General features: G+C 39.3%; 3 protein-coding genes across 4 annotated transcripts in view; all 3 read right to left on the reverse strand.

Moving 5' to 3' along the window:
* The window catches only part of LOC113814803 (uncharacterized), a 5,068-nt gene extending 4,219 nt beyond the window's left edge, over positions 1–849 (reverse strand). The window contains exon 1 of the mRNA XM_070135880.1: positions 244–849. The gene's annotated coding sequence lies outside the window, so the exon portion shown is untranslated. The remainder of the gene's footprint in view (positions 1–243) is intronic.
* A 6,297-nt stretch (positions 850–7,146) lies between these two features.
* On the reverse strand, positions 7,147–12,172 carry LOC138865444 (uncharacterized). Its single transcript, XM_070135883.1, has 6 exons — positions 11,606–12,172; positions 11,115–11,226; positions 10,404–10,618; positions 9,818–10,045; positions 9,428–9,575; positions 7,147–9,297 (listed from the first exon to the last, which is right to left on the reverse strand). The coding sequence occupies exons 2-6, from the start codon at positions 11,213–11,215 to the stop codon at positions 7,338–7,340; spliced, it is 2,652 nt and encodes an 883-aa protein (XP_069991984.1). The 5' UTR covers positions 11,216–11,226; positions 11,606–12,172; the 3' UTR covers positions 7,147–7,337.
* Positions 12,173–15,547: 3,375 nt separating this feature from the next.
* The window catches only part of LOC113814802 (PCNA-interacting partner), an 11,185-nt gene continuing 4,232 nt past the window's right edge, over positions 15,548–22,500 (reverse strand). For both annotated transcript variants that reach the window (XM_027366854.2, XM_070135885.1), the window contains exons 5-12: positions 22,003–22,156; positions 20,873–21,406; positions 20,407–20,561; positions 19,423–19,621; positions 18,792–18,940; positions 17,860–17,979; positions 17,467–17,635; positions 15,548–17,224 (exon numbers count right to left, since the gene is read on the reverse strand). In XM_027366854.2, the coding sequence (XP_027222655.2) occupies positions 16,922–17,224; positions 17,467–17,635; positions 17,860–17,979; positions 18,792–18,940; positions 19,423–19,621; positions 20,407–20,561; positions 20,873–21,406; positions 22,003–22,156 (1,783 nt within the window). In that variant the 3' untranslated portion in view covers positions 15,548–16,921. The remainder of the gene's footprint in view (positions 17,225–17,466; positions 17,636–17,859; positions 17,980–18,791; positions 18,941–19,422; positions 19,622–20,406; positions 20,562–20,872; positions 21,407–22,002; positions 22,157–22,500) is intronic.

Genomic DNA, 22,500 nt, shown 5'->3' on the forward strand with positions numbered 1-22,500 from the left:
CGTTTTCGTTTTGTCGAGGATATTGCGAGTTCCTGTTGCAGTCAACATTGCAATGTAACTAGGATATGATATTCTCACTGAGCATTCTTAACACTTTCGTTTTTAATGTGAAACGATTTCTAATGTAAATCATTAATATCTGTCAAGAATATACATTCCATAAAATAAAACAAATGAAATAACTCGAACTGAAAATTATGAACTCAATATATGGCAACATGAACAGCTGAGACAATACTTTACCTTTTCTTTTTTGTTTCCGTCTTATTCAGGTGAAAAGTTTTCCCTGGATTGCATACACTGCAGCTAAACCCGAAAAGAACTTTGTTTCGACAATATACGATATAAATATCAGTCGATGCAAATACACCTCTTTGTTGCCGGAGGTACGATAATATATTATACACGAGAAATCTGCCACCTGTATACTTTAAAGTCTATGATATTTAGCACCAATATCAATATCATGTGTAGCGCACGAACAATAATAGATACGTAGTGATTGCACTCTGAGTTCAGACTGAGAGCTTTATCCGGCGAGAGGAGGTTTTAAGGCGACAGAATAGTCATGTACAATACGTGTTCGCCGCGCGCAAAACGTTGTGTTATCTATGACGTAATATTTCTGACAAAACTACAGACATGTTTCGTCCATGCCATATCCCCGTGTGCACTTGTTGGATGCAGGGAAGTATACATAGATAAATGCATATTTATGATGAAATTAGTGTTTGGTATTTCGGAATTACAGACTCTGTTTATTTTTCCCTTTGCTATCTCCTTTCTCTATCTCTCTTTCTCTCTCCGACCCCCTCTTCCTCCCTCCCCTCTCCCCTCGTCTGTCTGACTGTCTGTCCGACTCTCACTCGCTCTCTCTCTCATCTTTTGCACTCCTTTGTAAAATTGTCTGCCGTCAACTGGATGTAATAAATTTATCAAATCTCTCACTCTCTACCCCATCTCTCTCTCTATCCCTCTCTATCTCTCCTTTCTCTTTCTATCTCCTTAGTATGGAGTATGGTACATTCTCTGAAAGAAATCTTACTCTTCATTCTACTTCCAAGTCTATGGTACCTAGCACGAGTATGATGTGCAATCAGAACTTCATACTGATAAGCGGACATTTCTGAAGCGACGTCATAATACTCCTTGTAAATTTATTGACAGGTTTTGCTCAGGTTTCTTCCCTGTGTATGTGCAGTTGTTGCTTGCAGGAATACGATTGGTACTCCCGAATATTCTCTCTCTCTGTGCCCCCCCCCCCTATTATTCATTCTCTCTCTCCCTGTTTTCTCTTCTCTCTTCCTTTCTCTCTCTTTCTTTCCTTTCCCTCCAACCTTTCTTTTTCTCTATCTTTCATTTAAATACCTACCTTTCTCTCTTTCTCTTCTTTCCTTCCACCATTTCTTTCTCTCTCTCTCACGTTCATTTCCCTCCCTTCCCACCTTTCTCTCTCTCCCATTTCCATTAACCTTTCTCTCTTTTTCTTTCATTCCCCACCATTCCCTCCTTTCTCTTTCTCTTTCATTTCCCTCCCATCCCACCTTTCTCTCTCATTTCCATTAACCTTTCTCTCTTTCTCTTTCATTCCCCTCCATTCCCTCCTTTCTCTCTATTTTATGCCCCTCCCTTTCCACCTTTGTCTCTCTTTCATTTCCCTCCTTCCCTCCTTTCATTTCCTTCCCTTTCTCTCTCTTCCATTTCCCGACATTCCTACCTTTCTCTCTCTCTTTCATTACCCTCCCTTCCCATCTTTCTCTCCCTTTTATTTCCCTCCCCTCCTACCTTTCTCTCTCTTCCATTACCCTCCCTTCCCACCTTTCTCTCCCTTTCATTTCCTTTACTTCCCATCTTTCTCTTTCTCTTTCATTTCCTTCTCTTCCCACCTTTCTCTCTTGATACCATCACCAGGTTCTTTCAACGATAAATAGATGAGCAGAATAAGCATGAATTATATATATTTTCGATCTGTACCAATTTTTTGTGTTGCCATGGTGCTTTTTTTCCACAATAATTTTATTGGCTATGGAGAAAGTTCTTGCCCTTCTTGAACGCACGCAAAACGTTGTGTTACCTATGACGTAATATTTCCAATGAAACCACAGACATGTTTTGCTCATAATTCAATCAGGTGTACATTTGTTATCTGCAGTAACGTGTACATAAGTAAATGTTTTATTCATGATGAAATTACGATTTGGTATTTATTCTCCCCCCTCCTCCCTCTTTCTATCTGTAGAGAGAAAGAGAAAGTAGTATTTATGCTCATTGTTATCATGCATTAGGATCTTTTACCGGTATACAGGTGTGTAGAATGAGCATAAAGTATCTGATTCGATCTGTACATTTTTTGTGTCCTTATGGTGTTTTATTTTTCTTTCGCCAATTTTTTGTTTGTATTGCAGCTGTTATCATCATCATTATCCCTGTCACATTGTCATTAGTAAGTATTTATTGGTTTTCCTATTGATATCAGCTTATATGCAATATGTCCTTATATGCAATAATATGTTCCTGTTGTTATTTTCAATATTACTAATACTAGTAGTAACGTAAGTGGTAGTTGACATTTGCAAAATCATAATTGACACTATCACTGTTATGATTGTTATTATTATCATTGCTATCATTATCATTATTATTATTATTACAATTATCATTATTATTATTATTATTAATATTATTATTGGTTTTGAGCTGAGTCTGAATTTCTGTTCTTCAAGTGTAATAAGCTTTGATGTTCTATCATTTCATTTAATCAATAATATTTTCTTCTTATCTCTTTTCCATTTGTCATGATCATTAACTTTAGAGATACCCCCATTTGCACCACATACCATTTCTAGACAAACAATTGAAAAAAAGAAGGGATAGCTCAGATTCCTATAATAGTAAAACCTGTCACCATGATTTTAAAGAGCCCTTCCATTGGGATTTTAGAACAGCAACAGGAATCAAAAGTCTTTGTTTCTCTACCTTCTTTTCTAGCCTTTTCCTTCTTCTCCATCTCCTTCGTGCAAGCAAAGGAAGACCCTGGAAAGGATATCCTGAGACATTACCCATTGTGACTTTCTCAGTATTTTCTTCGTCTTTAAAGTTCCTTTTTTTCCTTCTATAACTGTTTCTTTCCCTGTAACTTTTCTTTCTTTCTTTCTTTTCCAAATGGTGTTTTCGACAGCTAGAAAAAAAATCAGCCACATCAACCTCTGTCATTAGTGGCTTATTCAAAATATACTCCCTTACTCCCTCCTCCCCTCTCCCCTCGTCTGTCTGACTGTCTGTCCGACTGTCTCTCTCGCTCTCTCCCTCTCTCATTTTTTGCACTCTTTTGTAAAATTGTCTGCCGTCAACTGGATGTAATAAATTTATCAAATCTCTCACTCTCTACCCCATCTCTCTCGCTATCCCTCTCTATCTCCCCTCTCTCTTTCTATCTCCTTAGTATGGAGTATGGTACATTCTCTGAAAGAAATCTTACTCTTCATTCTACTTCCAAGTCTATGGTACTTAGCACGAGGAGGATGTGCACTCAGAACTTCATACTGATAAGCGGATAATTTTTAACCGACGTCATAGTCAAGTACAATACGTGTTGACGTCATAGTGTTACATATGACGTAATACTCCTTGTAAATTTATAGACAGGTTTTGCTCAGGTTTCTTCCCTGTGTATGTGCAGTTGTTGCTTGCAGCAATACGATTGGTATTCCCGAATATTCTCTCTCTTCATGCCTCCCTGTCTCTTTTAATATCCAATCTCTCTCTCCCTGTTTTCCCTCCTCTCCCCCTTACTCTCTCTTTCTTTCCTTTCCCTCCACCCCCCCCCCTCTCTCTCTCTCTCTCTCTCTCTCTCTCTCTCTTTCATTTTCCTCCCTTCCTACCTTTCTCTCTTTCATTACCCTCCCTTCCCACCTTTCCCTCTTTCATTTCCATCAACCTTTCTCTCTTTCTCTTTCACTGCCCTCACTTCCCACCTTTCTCTCCCTTTTATTTCCCTCCCCTCCTACCTTTCTCTTTCATTACCCTCCCTTCCCACCTTTCTCTTTCATTTCCTTACTTCCCATCTTTCTATTTCTCTTTCATTTCCATCAACCTTTCTCTCTTTCTCTTTCATTACCCTCCCTTCCCACCTTTCTCCCCCTTTTACTTCTCTCCTCTCCTACCTTTCTCTCTCTTTCATCCCCTCCATTCCCACCTTTCTCTCTCTCTCTTTCATTTCCCTCCCTTCCCATCTTTCTCTTTCTCTTTCATTTCCATCCCTTCCCACCTTTCTCTCTTGATACCATCACCAGGTTCTTTCAACGATAAATAGATAAGCAGAATAAGCATGAATTATATATATTTTCGATCTGTACCATTTTTTTTTTTTTTTTTTTTTGCCATGGTTCTTTTTTCCACAATAATTTTATTGGCTATGGAGAAAGTTCTTGCCCTTCTTGAACGCACGCAAAACGTTGTGTTACCTATGACGTAATATTTCCAATGAAACCACAGACATGTTTTGTTCATAACTCAATCATGTGTTCATTTGTTATCTACAGTAACGTGTACATAGGTAAATGTTTTATTCATGATGAAATTACGATTTGGTATTCACTCTCCCCCCTCCTCCCTCTTTCTATCTGTAGAGAGAAAGAGAAAGTAGTATTTATGCTCATTGTTATCATGCATTAGGATCTTTTACCGGTGCACAGGTGTGTAGAATGAGCATAAAGTATCTGATTCGATCTGTACATTTTTTTGTGTGTGTGTCCCTATGGTGTTTTATTTTTCTTTCGACAATTTTTTGTTTGTATTGCAGCTGTTATCATCATCATCCCTGTCACATTGTCATTACTAAGTATTTATTGGTTTTCCTAATGATATCAGCTTATATGCAATATGTTCTTATATGCAACAATATGTTCCTGTTGTTATTATCAATATTACTAATACTAGTAGCAACGTAAGTGACTAGTAGTAACGTAAGTTGACATTTGCAAAATCATAATTGACACTATCACTGTTATGATTGTTATTATTATTATCATTGCTATCATTATCATTATTATTATTATTACAATTATCATCATTATCATTATTATTATTATTATTGGTTTTGAGCTAAGAATTACTGTTCTTCAAGTGTAATAAGCTTTGATGTTCTATTATTTCATTTAATCAATAATATTTTCTTCTTATCTCTTTTCCATTTGTCATGATCATTAACTTTAGAGATACCCCCATTTGCACCACATACCATTTCTAGACAAACAATTGAAAAAAAGAAGGGATAGCTCAGATTCCTATAATAGTAAAACCTGTCACCATGATTTTAAAGAGCCCTTTCATTGGGATTTTAGAACAGCAACAGGAATCAAAAGTCTTTGTTTCTCTACCTTCTTTTCTAGCCTTTTCCTTCTTCTCCATCTCCTCCATGCAAGCAAAGGAAGACCCTGGAAAGGATATCCTGAGACATTACCCATTGTGACTTTCTCAGTATTTTCGTTTTTAAAGGCCCTTTTTCTCTTCTATAACTGTTTCTTTCCCTGTAACTTTTTTTTCTTTCTTTCTTTCCTTTCCAAATGGTGTTTTCGACAGCTAGAAAAAAAATCAGCCACATCAACCTCTGTCATTAGTGGATTCAAAATATACTCCCTTACTCCCTCCTCCCCTCTCCCCTCGTCTGTCTGTCTGACTGTCTGTCCGACTCTCTCTCGCTCTCTCCCTCTCTCATTTTTTGCACTCTTTTGTAAAATTGTCTGCCGTCAACTGGATATATTAAATTTATCAAATCTCTCGCTCTCTACCCCATCATCATCTTTTTATCCTTCTATCTCCCCTCTCTCTTTCTATCTCCTTAGTATGGAGTATGGTATATTCTCTGAAAGAAATCTTACTCTTCATTCTACTTCCAAGTCTATGGTACCTAGCACGAGTATGATGTGCAATCAGAACTTCATACTGATAAGCGGACATTTCTGAAGCGACGTCATAGTCAAGTACAATACGTGTTGACGTCATAGTGTTACATATGACGTAATACTCCTTGTAAATTTATAGATAGGTTTTGCTCAGGTTTCTTCCCTGTGTATGTGCAGTTGTTGTTTGCAGCAATATGATTGGTATTCCCGAATATTTTCTCTCTCCGTGCCCCCCCCCCCTCTCTCTTTCTTTTGTTATTCATTCTCTCATTGTTTTTCTCTCCTCTCCCCCTTTCTTCCTCTTTCTTATCTTTCCCTCCACCCTTTCTTTCTCTCTCCCTCTCTTTCATTTCCTTCCCTCCTGTTACTATCGGTATGATAGCAACTTATTCTAATTCTATAGCAAAAATAATCACAATATTACTTACATCTTTACTCTGCAGGAAGATGCCAAAACAACAAGAGAAGGGCAAAACTCCCTCTAATGCCCCACCTGGTAACAACGTGCCATGCCCGAATCAAAGCACAGTACACAGGAGAACCTTGGCGACTTAGGGGCTTGAATAGCAGGTTCAGGGGTTCAGGGGTCATTTACTAATTTGAAGCTTTGTGTGGGATTGTTTACCATTGAGCTGTATATATCGTTGCTAAAACATAAAGGAACTACTTCATGCAAGGCGCAAGGGAGGTGTCGCAGCCCCTGTCCCTTTTGATGTTTTTAATTCCGTTTTAAATTCCTGTCTGTTGTTGAGACATGTTTATGTACATGTATTGCGGTCATATTATGCGTATATGACATAGATGAATTTGTTTACTCATTGATAGCATATGAACATGTTTATTGACAATGATTTAGAGTAATATCGAGGAGATAAAACGTATTTTTGACTGAACTTGCAACAGGAAAAACATGCATTGGCTCTCTCTCATACACACTCAAACACGTATTCTGTCTCTCCGTGTCTATATCTTTCTTTCTCTTTCTCTCAACCTCTCCTCGAAATGCCAGCTGCATCTGTTACCTTGTCTTTTTTCTGTCTCCTCTCATTTTTAACCATTTCTTGTCTATCTTTCTCTTTTCTTTTCTTTTTTTGTATCTCCCTCTCTCGTTATCTTTTTATCTTTCTCTCATTTCACCTGTTTCCCTCTCTCGTATTCTTTCTCCTCCTCTTTATCTTTTTCTAATTTCATTTCATTCTGCCTCATTTTGGTAAGGATGTGAAGAAACATAAAAATGTATATATATATTGGAAAGACGTTTATTTGTAAAATATTCGCGATAATAAAACGGTAATATGATAATTCGACATTAAACAATTATTACAATAACGTTTGTACTAAGAACACTCCTAGTATCATATAATCATTATGTTCATATAAAATATATAGTCGTTTTCAGACTTCAATATTTCGCAAGTAATGGCTGGTTCCTCCTCACTCTTCATGGCCAAAGGAAGTTCCTATGTTGGCCGTGATTCGATGCTGTCGAGCAAGGGACAGGATGGCGCCCTCACTCGCTGAACAGTCTATCAGGTTCACTTTCTTAAGACCTGCAGGCACCGACCACACCTTCTTTATGTTGCACGATTCTAGCGTCAAACACTCCACGCCCTTGCCGACACACAGGTCCTCCACGTCCATTCTCTGAAGGGCCAACGACTTGACACTGTTCGGGACGTTCACCTTTTCGATTCCCGAACACTCGCTGTAGGTCAGCTTCAGCAGGCCCTCACGCAGCCCGAGACTTCCCTTCACTCTTCCTCGCTCCAGCGTCAACCACCACAGGTTCTTCGGCCACGAGACTGGAGTGCTGCTGACGAGGCCGCTCACCCTCAAATCGCACAGGGGCTTGCCTTTGTACGCCTTCGAAATCAGCCTCATGGCGGCCACGCTTTCCCCTGGTGAAGCGTCCGGGACACACGCGTCGGGAGACGAGAGTTGCAGCCACAGGCGAGCTGGCTTGGCCGCGCAGAGGAGCATGGATAGCGCCTGGCCGTGCTTCAACTCCCTCCTTCGTACCCACAGATGGCCCGAAGGTGCCGCAGGGACGATGCTCGACCTCATTCCACTCGTTCCAAGCAAAAGGGGTTTTGGAAGCGCGTCTCCAAAGCTGGTGTCCATTGGCATGTTACAGGCCAGGGCCTCCGCTAAGCTCTGGCTGTGGCCGCTCTCCTCGATCAGCGTCAAATAGTAATTGATATCGTAGAAGTGTACGAAGTCTTTGGCCACCGCCGAAATTTCTTGCTCCCGTTTGGGGTCAATTTTTCCTTTATCATTCACATAAAGGAGACTGACCACGAAACTCAGTATAGCCTGTTTGTCGTCCTTGAAACCCTTTAGAAGCTTGGTAATCGTCGCTTTCTTGTCTCCCTTCAGCGCCTCGCATATGTGGTAGGCGACCAGGAAGTTGGCATGCGAGGTGTGAAGGAAATGGAAGCTGATGTACTCTCCCACGCCTGTCATGCGGCTCTCGTCGCACTGCATCAGGCTGGACACAGCCTCTCGCGGTCGAAGCCGCAGTTTAGACGCTTCGCGATACAGCTGTTTCACTTCCGGACTGCATTCTGGCAGGGAGCTCCGGCCTGACCTTGTATGGTCGAAGGCTACGCGAGCCACCAAGCTGAGCCACTTCTGGCCCTCCTTTGGCACCTCCCCGGACAGCACCCGCTTGCCGTTGATGTGACACATTTTCTTCAGGATGAATTCCGTCACCTTAAGGAAGGTCTTGCCCAGCGTCGAGAACTGGGCGCCGCCCTCCTCCGCCCAGAACCAGGTGCACCAGCATAGCAGCTGCGGGATGGCCAGCAGTTCTTTGTGGCTGGACAGCAACTGCAGCATCTCGTCCGGGTCTCCAGCTTTCCCTTGCAATACCAGCAGTTTGTCCACGTAGTTCCTTGCGCTCGCTCTGCTGAAGCCGTGAGCCGTCACCCGCAGCACCTGTCTCTCACAAAGCTTGACGATGGCGGGGACGCAGTGGGGCCGCGTGGTGATCAGGAAGAAGGCCTCCGGACACGCCTTCTGCAGGTTCTGGAAGGCATCCTGGAAAGCCTCCAGCCTCTCGTCGAAAGCGTCGATCATGATCATGACGCTGCTGCCAGCCTGCGTCAGGACCTTCAGGAGACTGCCAGGCCTCCACTTGGCACTGGCTTTAGGAAATATTTCCTTGAGAATGTCGAAAACTTTGAAGGTCCGAGTGGTGACGGCGTTGCAGTCCAAGAAGAGCAGGAACTCGAACGCTGCCAACGAGGACAGCGGGCATGGCGACGTGCTCCACAGGTCGGCCAAGTAGCGCAGGAGGGAGGTCTTGCCCGTCCCCGACTCCCCCTGCACCACCAGGGTCTGCCACGGCCCCCGCGCCCCGACCACGCCGTCACTCTCCACGGGCACCAGTGTCCTGCGGGAGAAGCGCAAAAGGTATTGACAACGGTCAACCTCAAGAAATCAAGTCTGAAAGAAGTGCTAGAAATGAAAGAGATATATACATGTATCTCTATGTATGTGTATAGAAATGTCATGTGGCTTACCCATCACGGTTGACGGAAAATCTGCTGCTGGTGTAGGTGGTTGTGGCTTTGTGGTGGAAGCTGAAGTTCTTCCCAGCCCACACGAGGGGCATTTGGGTGGTCTTGCCCCCGCTGCGGAAGACCTCCCTCAGTTCCTCTTGCATGGAGACTGCAAAAGGAAAGCAGTTGCGTTCATTTCCTCTCCACTTATTACTTACTTGCTTTACTCATAACATTTTAGATGCTTAATCGACGTATGAGGCAACTTTATAAGCTATGTACTTCTAGAAATGCTTTAGTTGGCAAATACATCAATAGAAAATGAATGAGTAATATATAAATAACCCAATCTGACAAATCAACTGGCTCCACCAACGACTCAGTAGCTGTGGACAAGAGGAAGACACGCACCTCTGACTTCATCTCTGTCGTACGCCCTTTGGAACGGGTTCACGGCCCTCTTATCCTGGAGCTCCTTCTTGAAGCGAGGGACATGACTCTCCAGGCCGCCCAGCTGCAGGACCTTCGTCACGGCCGCCTCCAAGCGATCCCACGACTCCTTCACGGACGAGTCGCTGCTGCCCTCCTCCGTCCAGTGTCCGTCTTCGTTGCGGAGTTTTCGCAGCTCGGAAATGTTCCCTGGAAGACGAGGACAAGGATTTAATCAGCGGTTCTTAATAACAACGGATTTAATCAGCGGTTCTTAATAACAACGGAGAAGAAAAAGGTGCCAATCATAATACATAAATATACAGGAAATTCCATCCATCTTCCGCTACCTTGCTTCGCTCTCACACTTACTGCGCACCAGAACTCACACTTTCTCACGCATCAGCGAGTGACGTGATGCACAAGGAAAAAAATACAATGCTGGTAGCATCCGTGTCCCTTCTGAGAAACACATGGACTCTACTGGACTGAGGAAGGGAAAAGACTATACAAAGAGGAGGTTTCTCAGGAAGTCACGGCGCACACTCCCTGGGCCGCCAGAACGCACCTTCCAGATGAGAGAGAGAAGACCACGCTGAGGCATTCTTCCGGAGTCCGCAGCAGTAACGAAGGAGGAGACAGAGGGCCGAGATGTCCAGCTTTTCCTTCTTGTCTTCCATTATCGTCTTGGCCATCGCGGGATTCTTCTGCAGGATCTCCTTGGCTTTGGCGGACTTCATCAGGACGTCGTAGGGTTTCTTTCCCGGATTCGCCTTAGGGAACCTGCCGAGAGGGAGGGCGTGGCTCGTTAGTTTTGTACTACCATGTGAAAAAGGGTAATACATCTGTGATACGTATATGTATGTGTATATGTGCATGTGCCTGTATATATATATATATATATATATATATATATATATATATATATATATATATATATATATATATATATATTTGTGTGTGTGTGTGTGTGTGTGTGTGTGTGTGTTTGCGTGTGTGTATGTGTATGCATATATGCATATATCTGGGCATGTGCGTGTGTGTACACATACACATACACAAAAACGCACACAGCGTTTGTGTGTGTTCGTGTGCTTGTGTACACACACACACACACACACACACACACACACACACACACACACACACACACACACACACACACATTTATATATATATATATATATATATATATATATATATATATATATATATATATGTATTAGTTTGACACATTGACAAAATAATTCCAAAGTTCATCACGACCTCATCTACGAACCTGGCATTGTAGAGCAGAAGCAGAGCGTCCCGGGCTGTGGTCTTGAGTGCCTGGCCGAGGAGGCTCTGCATGGCGGCTCTGCGTTCGCTGCTCGACACCATCGCGAAGGCTTCTGCGAGAGAGAATTTTTAATCATTTATTTATTTATTTCAGTTTTGAGGACAACTGTCTAGGCATTCTGTAAGCAATAGGAAGCACATCAATAATTTTCGTGGTGTGTAAAAGATCATCTTTTGAAGCAATTTCGTTTTCGTTTTGTCAAGGATATTGCGAGTTCCTGTTGCAGTAAACATTGCAATGTAACTAGGATATGATATTCTCACTGAGCATTTTTAACACTTTTTGTTTGTAATGTGAAACGATTTCTAATGTAAATGATTAATATCTGTCAAAAATATACATTCCATAAAATAAAACAAATGAAATAACCCGTTAACTGCTAATCATAAACTCAATATATGGCAACATGAACAGCTGAGACAAAACTTTACCTTTTTTCTGTTTTTGTTTCCGTCTTATTCAGGTGAAAAGTTATCCCTGGATTGCATACACTGCAGCTAAACAATATACGATATAAATATCAGTCGATGCAAATACACCTCTTTGTTGCCGGAGGTACGATAATATATTATACACGAGAAATCTGCCACCTGTATACTTTAAAGTCTATGATATTTAGCACCAATATCAATATCATGTATAGCGCACGAACAATAATAGATACGTAGTGATTGCACTCTGAGTTCATACTGAGAGCTTTATCCGGCGAGAGGAGGTTTTAAGGCGACAGAATAGTCATGTACAATACGTGTTCGCCGCGCGCAAAACGTTGTGTTATGACGAAATATTTCTGACAAAACTATAGGCATGTTTCGTCCATGCCATATCCCCGTGTGCACTTGTTGGATGCAGGGAAGTATACATAGATAAATGCATATTTATGATGAAATTACAATTTGGTATTTCGGAATTTTCCCTTTGCCATCTCCTTTCTCTATCTCTCTCTCTCTCTCCGACCCCCTCTTCCTCCCTCCCCTCTCCCCTCGTCTGTGTGACTGTCTGTCTGTCCGACTCTCACTCTCGGTGTCTCTCTCTCTCATCTTTTGCACTCCTTTGTAAAACTGTCTGCCGTCAACTGGATGTAATAAATTTATCAAATCTCTCACTCTCTACCCCATCTCTCTCTCTATCCCTCTCTCTTTCTATCTCCTTAGTATGGAGTATGGTACATTCTCTGAAAGAAATCTTACTCTTCATTCTACTTCCAAGTCTATGGTACCTAGCACGAGTATGATGTGCAATCAGAACTTCATACTGATAAGCGGACATTTCTGAAGCGACGTCATAATACTCCTTGTAAATTTATTGACAGGTTTTGCTCAGGTTTCTTCCCTGTGTATGTGCAGATGTTGCTTGCAGGAATACGATTGGTACTCCCGAATATTCTCTCTTTCCGTGTCCCCCCCCCCCTATTATTCATTCTCTCTCTCCCTGTTTTCTCTTCTCTCTTCCTTTCTCTCTCTCTTTCTTTCCTTTCCCGCCAACCTTTCTTTTTCTCTCTATTTCATTTATCTCCCTACCTTTCTATCTTTCTCTACTTTCCTTCCACCATTTCTTTCTCTCTCTCTCACTTTCATTTCCCTCCCTTCCCACCTTTCTCTCTCTCCCATTTCCATTAACCTTTCTTTCTTTCATTCCCCACCATTCCCTCCTTTCTCTTTCTCTTTCATTTCCCTCCCTTCCCACCTTTCTCTCTCATTTCCATTAACCTTTCTCTCTTTCTCTTTCATTCCCCTCCATTCCCTCCTTCCTCACTCTTTCATGTCCCTCCCTTCCCACCTTTCTCTCTCTTTCATTTCCCTCCTTCCCTCCTTTCATTTTCTTCCCTTCCCTTCTTTCTCTTTCATTTCCCGACATTCCTACCTTTCTCTCTCTCTTTCATTACCCTCCCTTCCCACCTTTCTCTCCCTTTTATTTCCCTCCCCTCCTACCTTTCTCTCTCTTCCATTACCCTCCCTTCCCACCTTTCTCTCCCTTTCATTTCCTTTACTTCCCATCTTTCTCTTTCTCTTTCATTTCCTTCCCTTCCCACCTTTCTCTCTTGATACCATCACCAACCTTAGGTTCTTTCAACGATAAATAGATGAGCAGAATAAGCATGAATTATATATATTTTCGATCTGTACCAATTTTTTGTGTTGCCATGGTGCTTTTTTTCCACAATAATTTTATTGGCTATGGAGAAAGTTCTTGCCCTTCTTGAACGCACGCAAAACGTTGTGTTACCTATGACGTAATATTTCCAATGAAACCACAGACACGTTTTGCTCATAACTCAATCAGGTGTACATTTGTTATCTACAGTAACGTGTACATAGGTAAATGTTTTATTCATGATGAAATTACGATTTGGTATTCACTCTCCCCCCTCCTCCCTCTTTCTATCTGTAGAGAGAAAGAGAAAGTAGTATTTATGCTCATTGTTATCATGCATTAGGATCTTTTACCGGTGCACAGGTGTGTAGAATGAGCATAAAGTATCTGATTCGATCTGTACATTTTTTGTGTGTGTGTCCCTATGGTGTTTTATTTTTCTTTCGCCATTTTTTTGTTTGTATTACAGCTGTTATCATCATCATTATCCCTGTCACATTGTCATTAGTAAGTATTTATTGGTTTTCCTATTGATATCAGCTTATATGCAATATGTCCTTATATGCAATAATATGTTCCTGTTGTTATTATCAATATTACTAATACTAGTAGTAACGTAAGTGGTAGTTGACATTTGCAATATCATAATTTGACACTATCACTGTTATGATTGTTATTATTATTATCATTGCTATCATTATCATTATTATTATTATTACAATTATCATTATTATAATTATTAATATTATTATTGTTTTTGAACTGAGTCTGAATTAGTTCTTCAAGTATCATAAGCTTTGATGTTCTATCATTTCATTTAATCAATAATATTTTCTTTTTATCTCTTTTCCATTTGTCATGATCATCAACTTTATAGATACCCTCATTTGCACTACATACCTTTTCTACACAAACGAATAAAAGAAGGAATAGCTCACATTCCTATAATACCAAAAGCTGTCACATGATTTTAAAGAGCCCTTTCATTGGGATTTTAGAACAGCAAGAGGAATCAGAAGTCTTTGTTTCTCTACCTTCTTTTCTAGCCTTTTCCTTCTTCTCCATCTCCTCCATGCAAGCAAAGGAAGACCCTGGAAAGGGATGTCCTGAGACACTACCCATTGTGACTTTCTCAGTATTTTCCTCATGTCTTTCCCTGTAACTTTTTCTTTCTTTCTTTTCCAAATGGTATTTTCGACAGCTAGAAAAAAATCAGCCACATCAACCTCTGTCATTAGTGTCTTATTCAAAATATAATGAGGAAGGAAAGGTCATGCAGTACTGATACAATACAGTGGCAAAAAGAGTAAAATTAGTTACTCATCAGGACAAAATATATTAAAGTTAAAGGTTGTAAAGCACTGGTTAGTATGGTAATGAAAAGGGTAAAGAGGGAAGAGCAAACAGAGTACGAAGGAAGTTCGGGACTGACGCAAATCCAGCCTTCCATCCTTTCGGAAAAGGAAAGGGGAAGAAAACCCAATGCAAAATTAGTTGAGGCGAGAGCTGAGGTCCAGGGTAGGGGTGATCCCCTACCTTGGGCCTCAGTCTCTTCTTCTAACTGCCCCTAACTCACAACGAGCAAGGGACTGGCGGGGGGGGGACACACAAAGAATAAAGTTCACCTCAGAAGAGATAAATTAAGACTGCTATGCCAGATTATTAAGAACTTAGCAAAGCAACTTAAGAAATGACTTCTTTTCTTAGCCTCTTCCATACTTTATTTGCAAACCAGTTTTTGAATTTACCTGCATCAAATATAACTATTTAGTGTTTGCTGTTGCTATACATCTTTGATGGGTAAAATATGATACAGTATTTTTCATAGGAGGTTTATCACTCCATGTTACATATTCATTACTCAATATATCTTCCAGGCTTCAGGGAAAGTTAATAGATTAAATTTGATTACTGTCTCAATTGTTTCTTCTTTTGATTTGTAGGATATGTTATCTAAAACATGGTATTCAAGTAATGTAAATAAAAAGAAGACAGCTAAATGAAGCTTGGCAAATTATCCACACCACCTTTTATATTCACTCGCAGGACTATTTTAAGAAAGCAATAAGAAAAACTCTTTAGACAAAACTGTGTGATAGCCCTTGTTAATAGGTTCGAAAGGTTTGTCAAACTATCTTTTTTTTAAACATTACTATTCGACTTGTATTACTATGCATAATAACTAGAACTTATAGGTAACTTTCTTCCTCTAACTCTTTGATCAAAGATTAATTTTTATTAAAGCCTTACAAAGAACACTTTCCAATAAAAATACTGAATGAATTAGTTTTCACATTTTTATTGTATACATATTCAAACCAATATATTAGCTGTGTTAATATAATTTAAAAATTATTTTCACATCTCCACTCTCAACACAATATTTGTCAGTCTGGCAGTACAACCTATCTATCTTGTTTTATAGGTATAAAACTGCAATGAAACAAATAAGCACAACCTATATCGTCTGTTTTAAAGCCTTTCCACTCCCCTAAAATTACAAAAACCTGAGTATATGATATGCATATAGATACTAAATACCTACAAATAATTAAGTCATAAAACCGTAAACCAAAGTTTATAAATGAGGCTTTAATTTCACTAGCCCAAATCAAGCCTAATTCATCTTTTAATATCATAGATCATTGCATATAGACATCTTAACATCAAAGTTAATGCAAAGAGTATCACAACTCCATTTAAAGCAACACTAGAGTCCTTTAACATTATGGTAAAATTTAAAAAATACCAGAGGACTAACAAAAATTATTACTTTTGTACATCATAAGGCAAAATGGTCCCTCATTGTTAAACAAATCTTGAGTAAATACAATACAATTTTTAAGGAGTTATCATACATGAACTCTGTCAGCATGGATATATATTTATTATTGTTTCTTTCTTTCTTTTTACCCCTATTAAAAGGAGGTCTGTCATGGAATTTTCATGTAAACCATTCTTCACTGTTACAATTTTTTAATATGGTAAACCAACTTTTACACACAACTATAACATTATAAGCATTAATTTATCAAATAACTATTCAAAATACTTATATTTGAAGAACTCAGATTACATAAATCTGCTGTTATATTACAGCTAATAAGGTGCATTTGCTTATCACTGTATTGAAGATTTTTCCTATAGAATAATAGACTAGGCTTCCTATATTTGGTAAAATCCATTAATGCACAAAATACATTCATTGGCTTCTCAAAACCTTTGGCATATTGTAGTATAGAACTTAAAATTCTAAATAAATAAAATATAACAGGAACACATAAAAAGCAGTTTTATGCTGTACATGGTGTACAGCAGTAATGCTGAACATAAAAATAATGATTGTTATGCTCACATCCTGTAAAATATTCAATAACAATATTTACGACAAATGATAAACTAACCCATTCCTGCACACCTAAAGAAAGTACCATACTAACCTTCCCAATTCACACACAAAACACAGACACACTTGTAAGTATAATACAATTTCATCTTGACAGATACTAAAATAAATCTGAGAACATCTTCATATGAAGGTTTCTTCTCTCCTCTAATGAAATCCAGGTACCCTATAAAGACACTGACCTATACAAAGACACCCCATTTAAAACAACACCCTGGAACCCCCTATACAAACAGATGCAAGACCTCTATGTCTTGAAAAATGCCGTAATTGACCTCTGGCCCTTTGGGATGGGCTTCAGCTTGGCACTCTTCTTGGATGGAGCTTTCTCCTTCTGCGGCTTAGTTGCCTCAGCCTTTGCTTTCTTGGCCTCAGGTTCGGCTGATATGTTTGCTATGTCAGACAGTAAAGATCTCTTGCTACATTTTTTCTTGGTCTTCCCACTGGCCTTTTCACTTGGGTTTGCCTGGTTCTTCTCCTCATTCTTGTTTGTTTCCTCAGTGCTTTCTGGTGGTGCTTCCTCTGTTTCTCCAGCGTCATTAGCATCACCCTAATGTAATATTACAATTTTTTATAAGAAGTTCTGATAGATAGAATACCTAAAATATATTTGCCAATATGTTTATAACTGAAGAAATATGAAAATAAAAATAATAAACAAGGCATAAGCCAAAAAATACAAGAAATTAATTAATCTCATCAAATGCTGTGGCAACCAATATAAAAAACAGATTTCTTTATTAATAAATCAACACAAAATCTGGACAATTTATCCCAAAGCTGTCAACTTACCTCCCGTTTCGGCAGAGAACTGACAATCTCCCTCCAGTTCTGACTGCTCCTGCTGCCTTTGCCCACAGCCTTCAGTGTCGGACCTACAATTGGGGAGAGGCTGTTGTTGGCACCGTTTGGCCTCACCGGTGACATGTCTTCGGGAGCCCATGCACATGATGACTGGAATCTAGGAAGGATAGATGCAATGAAAAAATAAATAAACAATCAAATACAAGTAGCATGTAAAGTTTTCTCTGAATACAATCAATCATTCCTCCACTTCAGTTCTCAAAAATTATTTTATTCTCCTCTATAACAACTAGTAAATCTCAAAACACTAAGTTGAAATAATTATTAAAACATTTCTTTCAAAATAAACACAAACAGACACTGATGAGGCCTGTGCCATACCTCTGGGGCTGAGCTTCTTCCTTGGGGGCCAGTCCTTTCTTTTTCATGATTCGAACAAGGAGGTTCCCTTCACTATCAACTCCATCTCCATTGTTGCTGTCCTTTGCCTCTGCTGGAGACCTGTAGGAATATTCAACAATATGATATTTCTACTTCTTTATTCTATATGTTACTTATGTGTGTTCCTTAACATTATTAATTTAAATCTTAATTAGTTTTTGAGGTCAGGATGGAAGAGTTTCAGGGGTAGATACTTTATTTCAAATGGAACTGTGAGAACTCCATTAAAGTAGTAGTAGTTTTTTTTTTTGTCACAAGATCAAGGGTTAGAGTTGGCGAGTTAAAAAAAGAAAGAGAAAGTGTTGACGATAAAACTTATGTATATTAATATAATTTCAAAATTGTTTCTTTCACCAAAATTTTACTCACTCTCTTTCTTTATTTCATCATTGTGTGTCATGCTACTAAAATTGTGAATGAAAAATAATAACTATACCAAAAGATAATGGATAAATAACTGCTTAATGAAATAGTTCCTTCTTCCTCTCTCTCTCTCTTTTTCCCTCTCCCCCTCCCCTGTCCCTCTCTATAGCATACTGCATAACATAATGTAGCATGCAAGCTCAACACCACGTGAGTGCTCTCTCGTGGGGCGAGCTAACACGTGGTGTGTAATCATGCTTTCGTCCCACGATGAATACTAATACTAGTGATTCTTAAATAAAGTGTGAAACCACATCGGTGTATCACTACTGCCCACCAGTAATCATCATATAGGAGGTTCAGCACCTTTTATACTCTCTGCCTTTCCCCCTCCCCCTGTCCTTCTCTGTCATTCTTTCTTCCCCTGTCACTCTCTGTCTTTCCTCATCCCCCTGCCCCTCTCTGTCTTTCCTACTCCCCCTCTCTGTCAAATTGTAACACTGAAATACCTGAACAATGACAGGACTGAGGGGATTCGAATGGGTGTTGCTGTCTTGCGAGAGCTGCTGCACTGTGTAAGGAAGTGCTCTCCCAGGGCATCCACAATACCCATTGATGATGCATGGCCACTGATCTCATCACATAACTGGAGCAAGACCTGGAAATTTGCAATGAAATTAATTTGGAGATTCTTGAGAGATTTAGTTACTGACATACCAAGAGAATGGATTCTACCAAATAAACATGTAGCAAATTATGAATGCTTGTGGATCTAAGTTTTCAAATGGTACAAAATAAAATTATGAAAAAAAAAGAATAACAATGGCCAGGGTTACTTGTAATAAATTCCAACCCCTTTAGAGAATGAAAGAACTGAACAGAAAAGAAAAGAAAAAGAAAAAGAAAGAAAGAAAGAAAAAAAGCACATGTACAAAGTCATCAATGTAACTACCTATATATAAATCTTAAGAACAGTTTATCATCACTACTGAGCACTGAGTTAACACTGTCTCAACATGATTAACTTTTGCCGAGTTTTCAAAGATGAATGACTACATAATAATTCTCTTCCTAAATATTGAATTTCCATTTCATACATATCAGCACATTCCCAGTTCTATTCACAGGATCAGTAAGTACCTTGAGACAGGGTCGAAGCCCTTTGGTCTGCTGGACCTTTTGGGTGACCTGGCCATCCCTCGGGTGGTCGTTGAGAAGGCTGTCAAGGGTTGCATTTAGCCTCCCCCACACTTGCTCGATGGTTGCCTTCTTGAGGACGCAGCCCCTCATGCGCACCAGACCACTCTTGATGAGGGAGAGTACCTTTGAGGATGCTTTCCTAGTAAGAAGGAAGAGACTGATCAGGGGGAGAAAAAGCAAAAATATCTGAGAGAAGTTGAATAAGAGGAAAAATGAAAAGTATCAAGTGAAAGAGAATTGGTTGCAACCTGATACTTCTGAATGTACTGGAATGATTCATGAGAGCTTTAACTTTCTACATTACCTTCTAGTGATATCAAGCAGTGTTAGCATCATTAGGACAAATGATGCAAATGAGCTTAGACTTCAACACTGCTCAGTTATTAATTGTTATTTGTATCTCATATTTCAATAATAGGTTAGTGTCCATTTTTTTTTTTTTTTTTTATCTCACTTACAGCAATGGTGGCATTACATTTGTTATTCATTACATTTATTATTTCAGACTGTATTTTTCATGACAAATAGTATCTAGATAAGATTTACATGAAATAATTCCTACATAATGAATACCTTAATGGTTCAGAAGCATATGAAGAATATATATCAGTATGAATATGAATATATGAATCTCATAGCTAGTTTATCATCATCTTGATACAGCATACCAAATAAATATATTTAAACCTTGGTATAGGTAAAAAACAAAAACTCAAAATGATTATGCTACAAAGATAAAAACATTGCAAAGGGAAAAAATGTAAAAAAATTACTTTGACACTGCACAGAAGTGTACATGTGGACTGAGCCTCCATGCCACATATCCAGGAGTCACCACTCCAAGAAGAGGGTGAAGAAATAAAAATGAAACAACTAAACAGTAACACAAAAAATCTGAAAATGGGAACAAAGTGAAAGACTCACCTTAGGTCAGGTTCCTCCTCTGCTACGCTCTGAAGCTTCATAATGGAGTCCACAAATTCCCCCAGAGGCTTAGCATGGAGCAGTACTGGGTTTTCCGGGTCTGGCTGGTACCCCTTACCACCAAGACGCAGTCGCATGATGAAGGAGAGTATGGTCTGTGGATTAGCCAGATTACAGACTGAGCATATTTGCAAGTAATGTACTTTAAAATTATGATTGGAAGAATTGATAATCTTTCACTCTGAAAATTACTTACTAAATTAACATTACTCTAATTATCAAAATATGAAGCTAAAATAATAATTTGCATATGATTACACTCCTTCACAATTATTAAGTGTAACATTAACAGCTTTGTACCAGTAACTTCACATGTTAACTTGTAGTATTATCAAATTATCTCATTCAAAAGTACATACACAAATCATAAGGGCCCCAAAACAAATTAAGGTAAGTGACACATTACCTGAAACATGGGCATGTTCTTCTTCTGAGCTTCATCTTTAATGTCTGCAAAGCCTTGCTGTGAGATCTCTCTCCCTGGGATGCTACAACTGGTTGTCAAAGCCAGTTCATCCCTTGTATTTATAAGCAACCGTAGGTGAGAGAGGATTAGCTGCTCAACATAAAGCTCAGATTCTGTGCATGTGTACCCCTCACATGCCTCTTTGGGCTCGCAGCTAAGGTACTCTACTAAGGGACATTCCAGGGAGTCAATCTCCAAGCTGGCAATGCTACTGCCATTATTCCCTTTAATGCCTTGAGAATCCTCCTCTGGCTTGTCTGTATCTTGCTGTAGTTGGTCGGTGTTTCCTTGAGACAATGCTAGGTCATCAACGTCTCCAATGCCTGACATGTTTAAATCATAGGCAGTGCCAGAAGTGTCTGCAGCAAGAGGCAGCCCCACTGTGGCTCTGAAGGCTTTAGCACTCTGTAGAAGGATCTTCACCAACTCTCTCTCTATGGCTGGCATTTGGCTCACAGCTTCTAGGATGTACACCTGCAGGAATGTAAGTTATGACTGAAACATGTGTACAGAATCAGACTTTGGTTTAAGCTACTACAAGAAAACAAGAAATTAACTAGAATCAATAGGGTATCACAAAGTTAATCAACTGAGTGATCTGAGGCTGGGGTCAAATATATGAGTTCTTTTCATTCTCAGGCTATTCTTTGTCAGAGAAAAAGTCAACAATACTGGTCTGCATCTTCTGCATTCTGTGCTGAACACCATACATTATGCAATATCTTCAATTCTTTATTATTTTTATCCATTTGAAACCCTTATATAGCACCAACTATTTCAATCATTCTTGGCACTGAAGTTTTATCAAAGAAAGCAAATATACTTTCATCTTGTCATGCCTATGAATCTCTGCTTCTCTATGCAGTCTAATTGACACAAGAAAAAAGACAGACACACCCACACACAAATTTCTTAATAATAGGGCGGTTAGTATTCATTGCAATCTCCATTTAATGTCATCATGACCTTCATATTAATCTATAATAAAGCTACATACTCATCTAATTTCAAAGGCCATTGATATCCTGCCCTGGAGAATACAGAAGAGCACAGCAAATAAGGCTATATACCTTTGATGCAATATCTTTCAGCACTTCATGCTTCCCTGCCATATGCTTTTTCAAGATCTTGTAAAGAGTAAAGTGATCAAGGCATCCGGAGTTACGAAGGAAGTCATTGTATGCCTCGATGATCTCCATCATTTCTCTCATGCACGGATCCACACTGAAGAGTAAAAGTGTTACTGATGAATAAATAAACAGATAACGGTCTAGGTTTGAGTCCTCTACTCTAATGAACCCTTTTTAAATTCTATATACAAAGAAATAAGATTAAATAATAATATAATTATGTATTGATGTTAATATAATATTGATAATCATACAAAACATATGAGGAGGCATCTCTAAAACTAAAAAAAAAGTTTATCAATCCCTTCTGAAGCTTTAAACCTACTGAGGAAAGACTTGCATCCCAATAATTTTTACCACAAACTTCCTATCTGCTCACTCTATCTTCCTTTGAAAGACAATCCACTAACAGTAACTCTAAACTAATATTCATTAGAA

The sequence above is a fragment of the Penaeus vannamei genome, chromosome 21, assembly GCF_042767895.1.
Source record: "Penaeus vannamei isolate JL-2024 chromosome 21, ASM4276789v1, whole genome shotgun sequence".
In the NCBI taxonomy this organism is placed as follows: Eukaryota; Metazoa; Arthropoda; class Malacostraca; order Decapoda; family Penaeidae; genus Penaeus; species Penaeus vannamei.

Bases quoted from the DNA above. Each gene is read 5' to 3' on its own strand.
- LOC138865444 (XM_070135883.1), bottom strand. From the start codon at position 11,215: ATGGTGTCGAGCAGCGAACGCAGAGCCGCCATGCAGAGCCTCCTCGGC. The intron at 9,576-9,817 runs GTGCGTGTCTTC...TTCCTTTTGCAG, and splicing joins CGACAGAGATGAAGTCAGAG to TCTCCATGCAAGAGGAACTG. The intron at 9,298-9,427 runs GTAAGCCACATG...CTTCTCCCGCAG, and splicing joins TTTTCCGTCAACCGTGATGG to GACACTGGTGCCCGTGGAGA.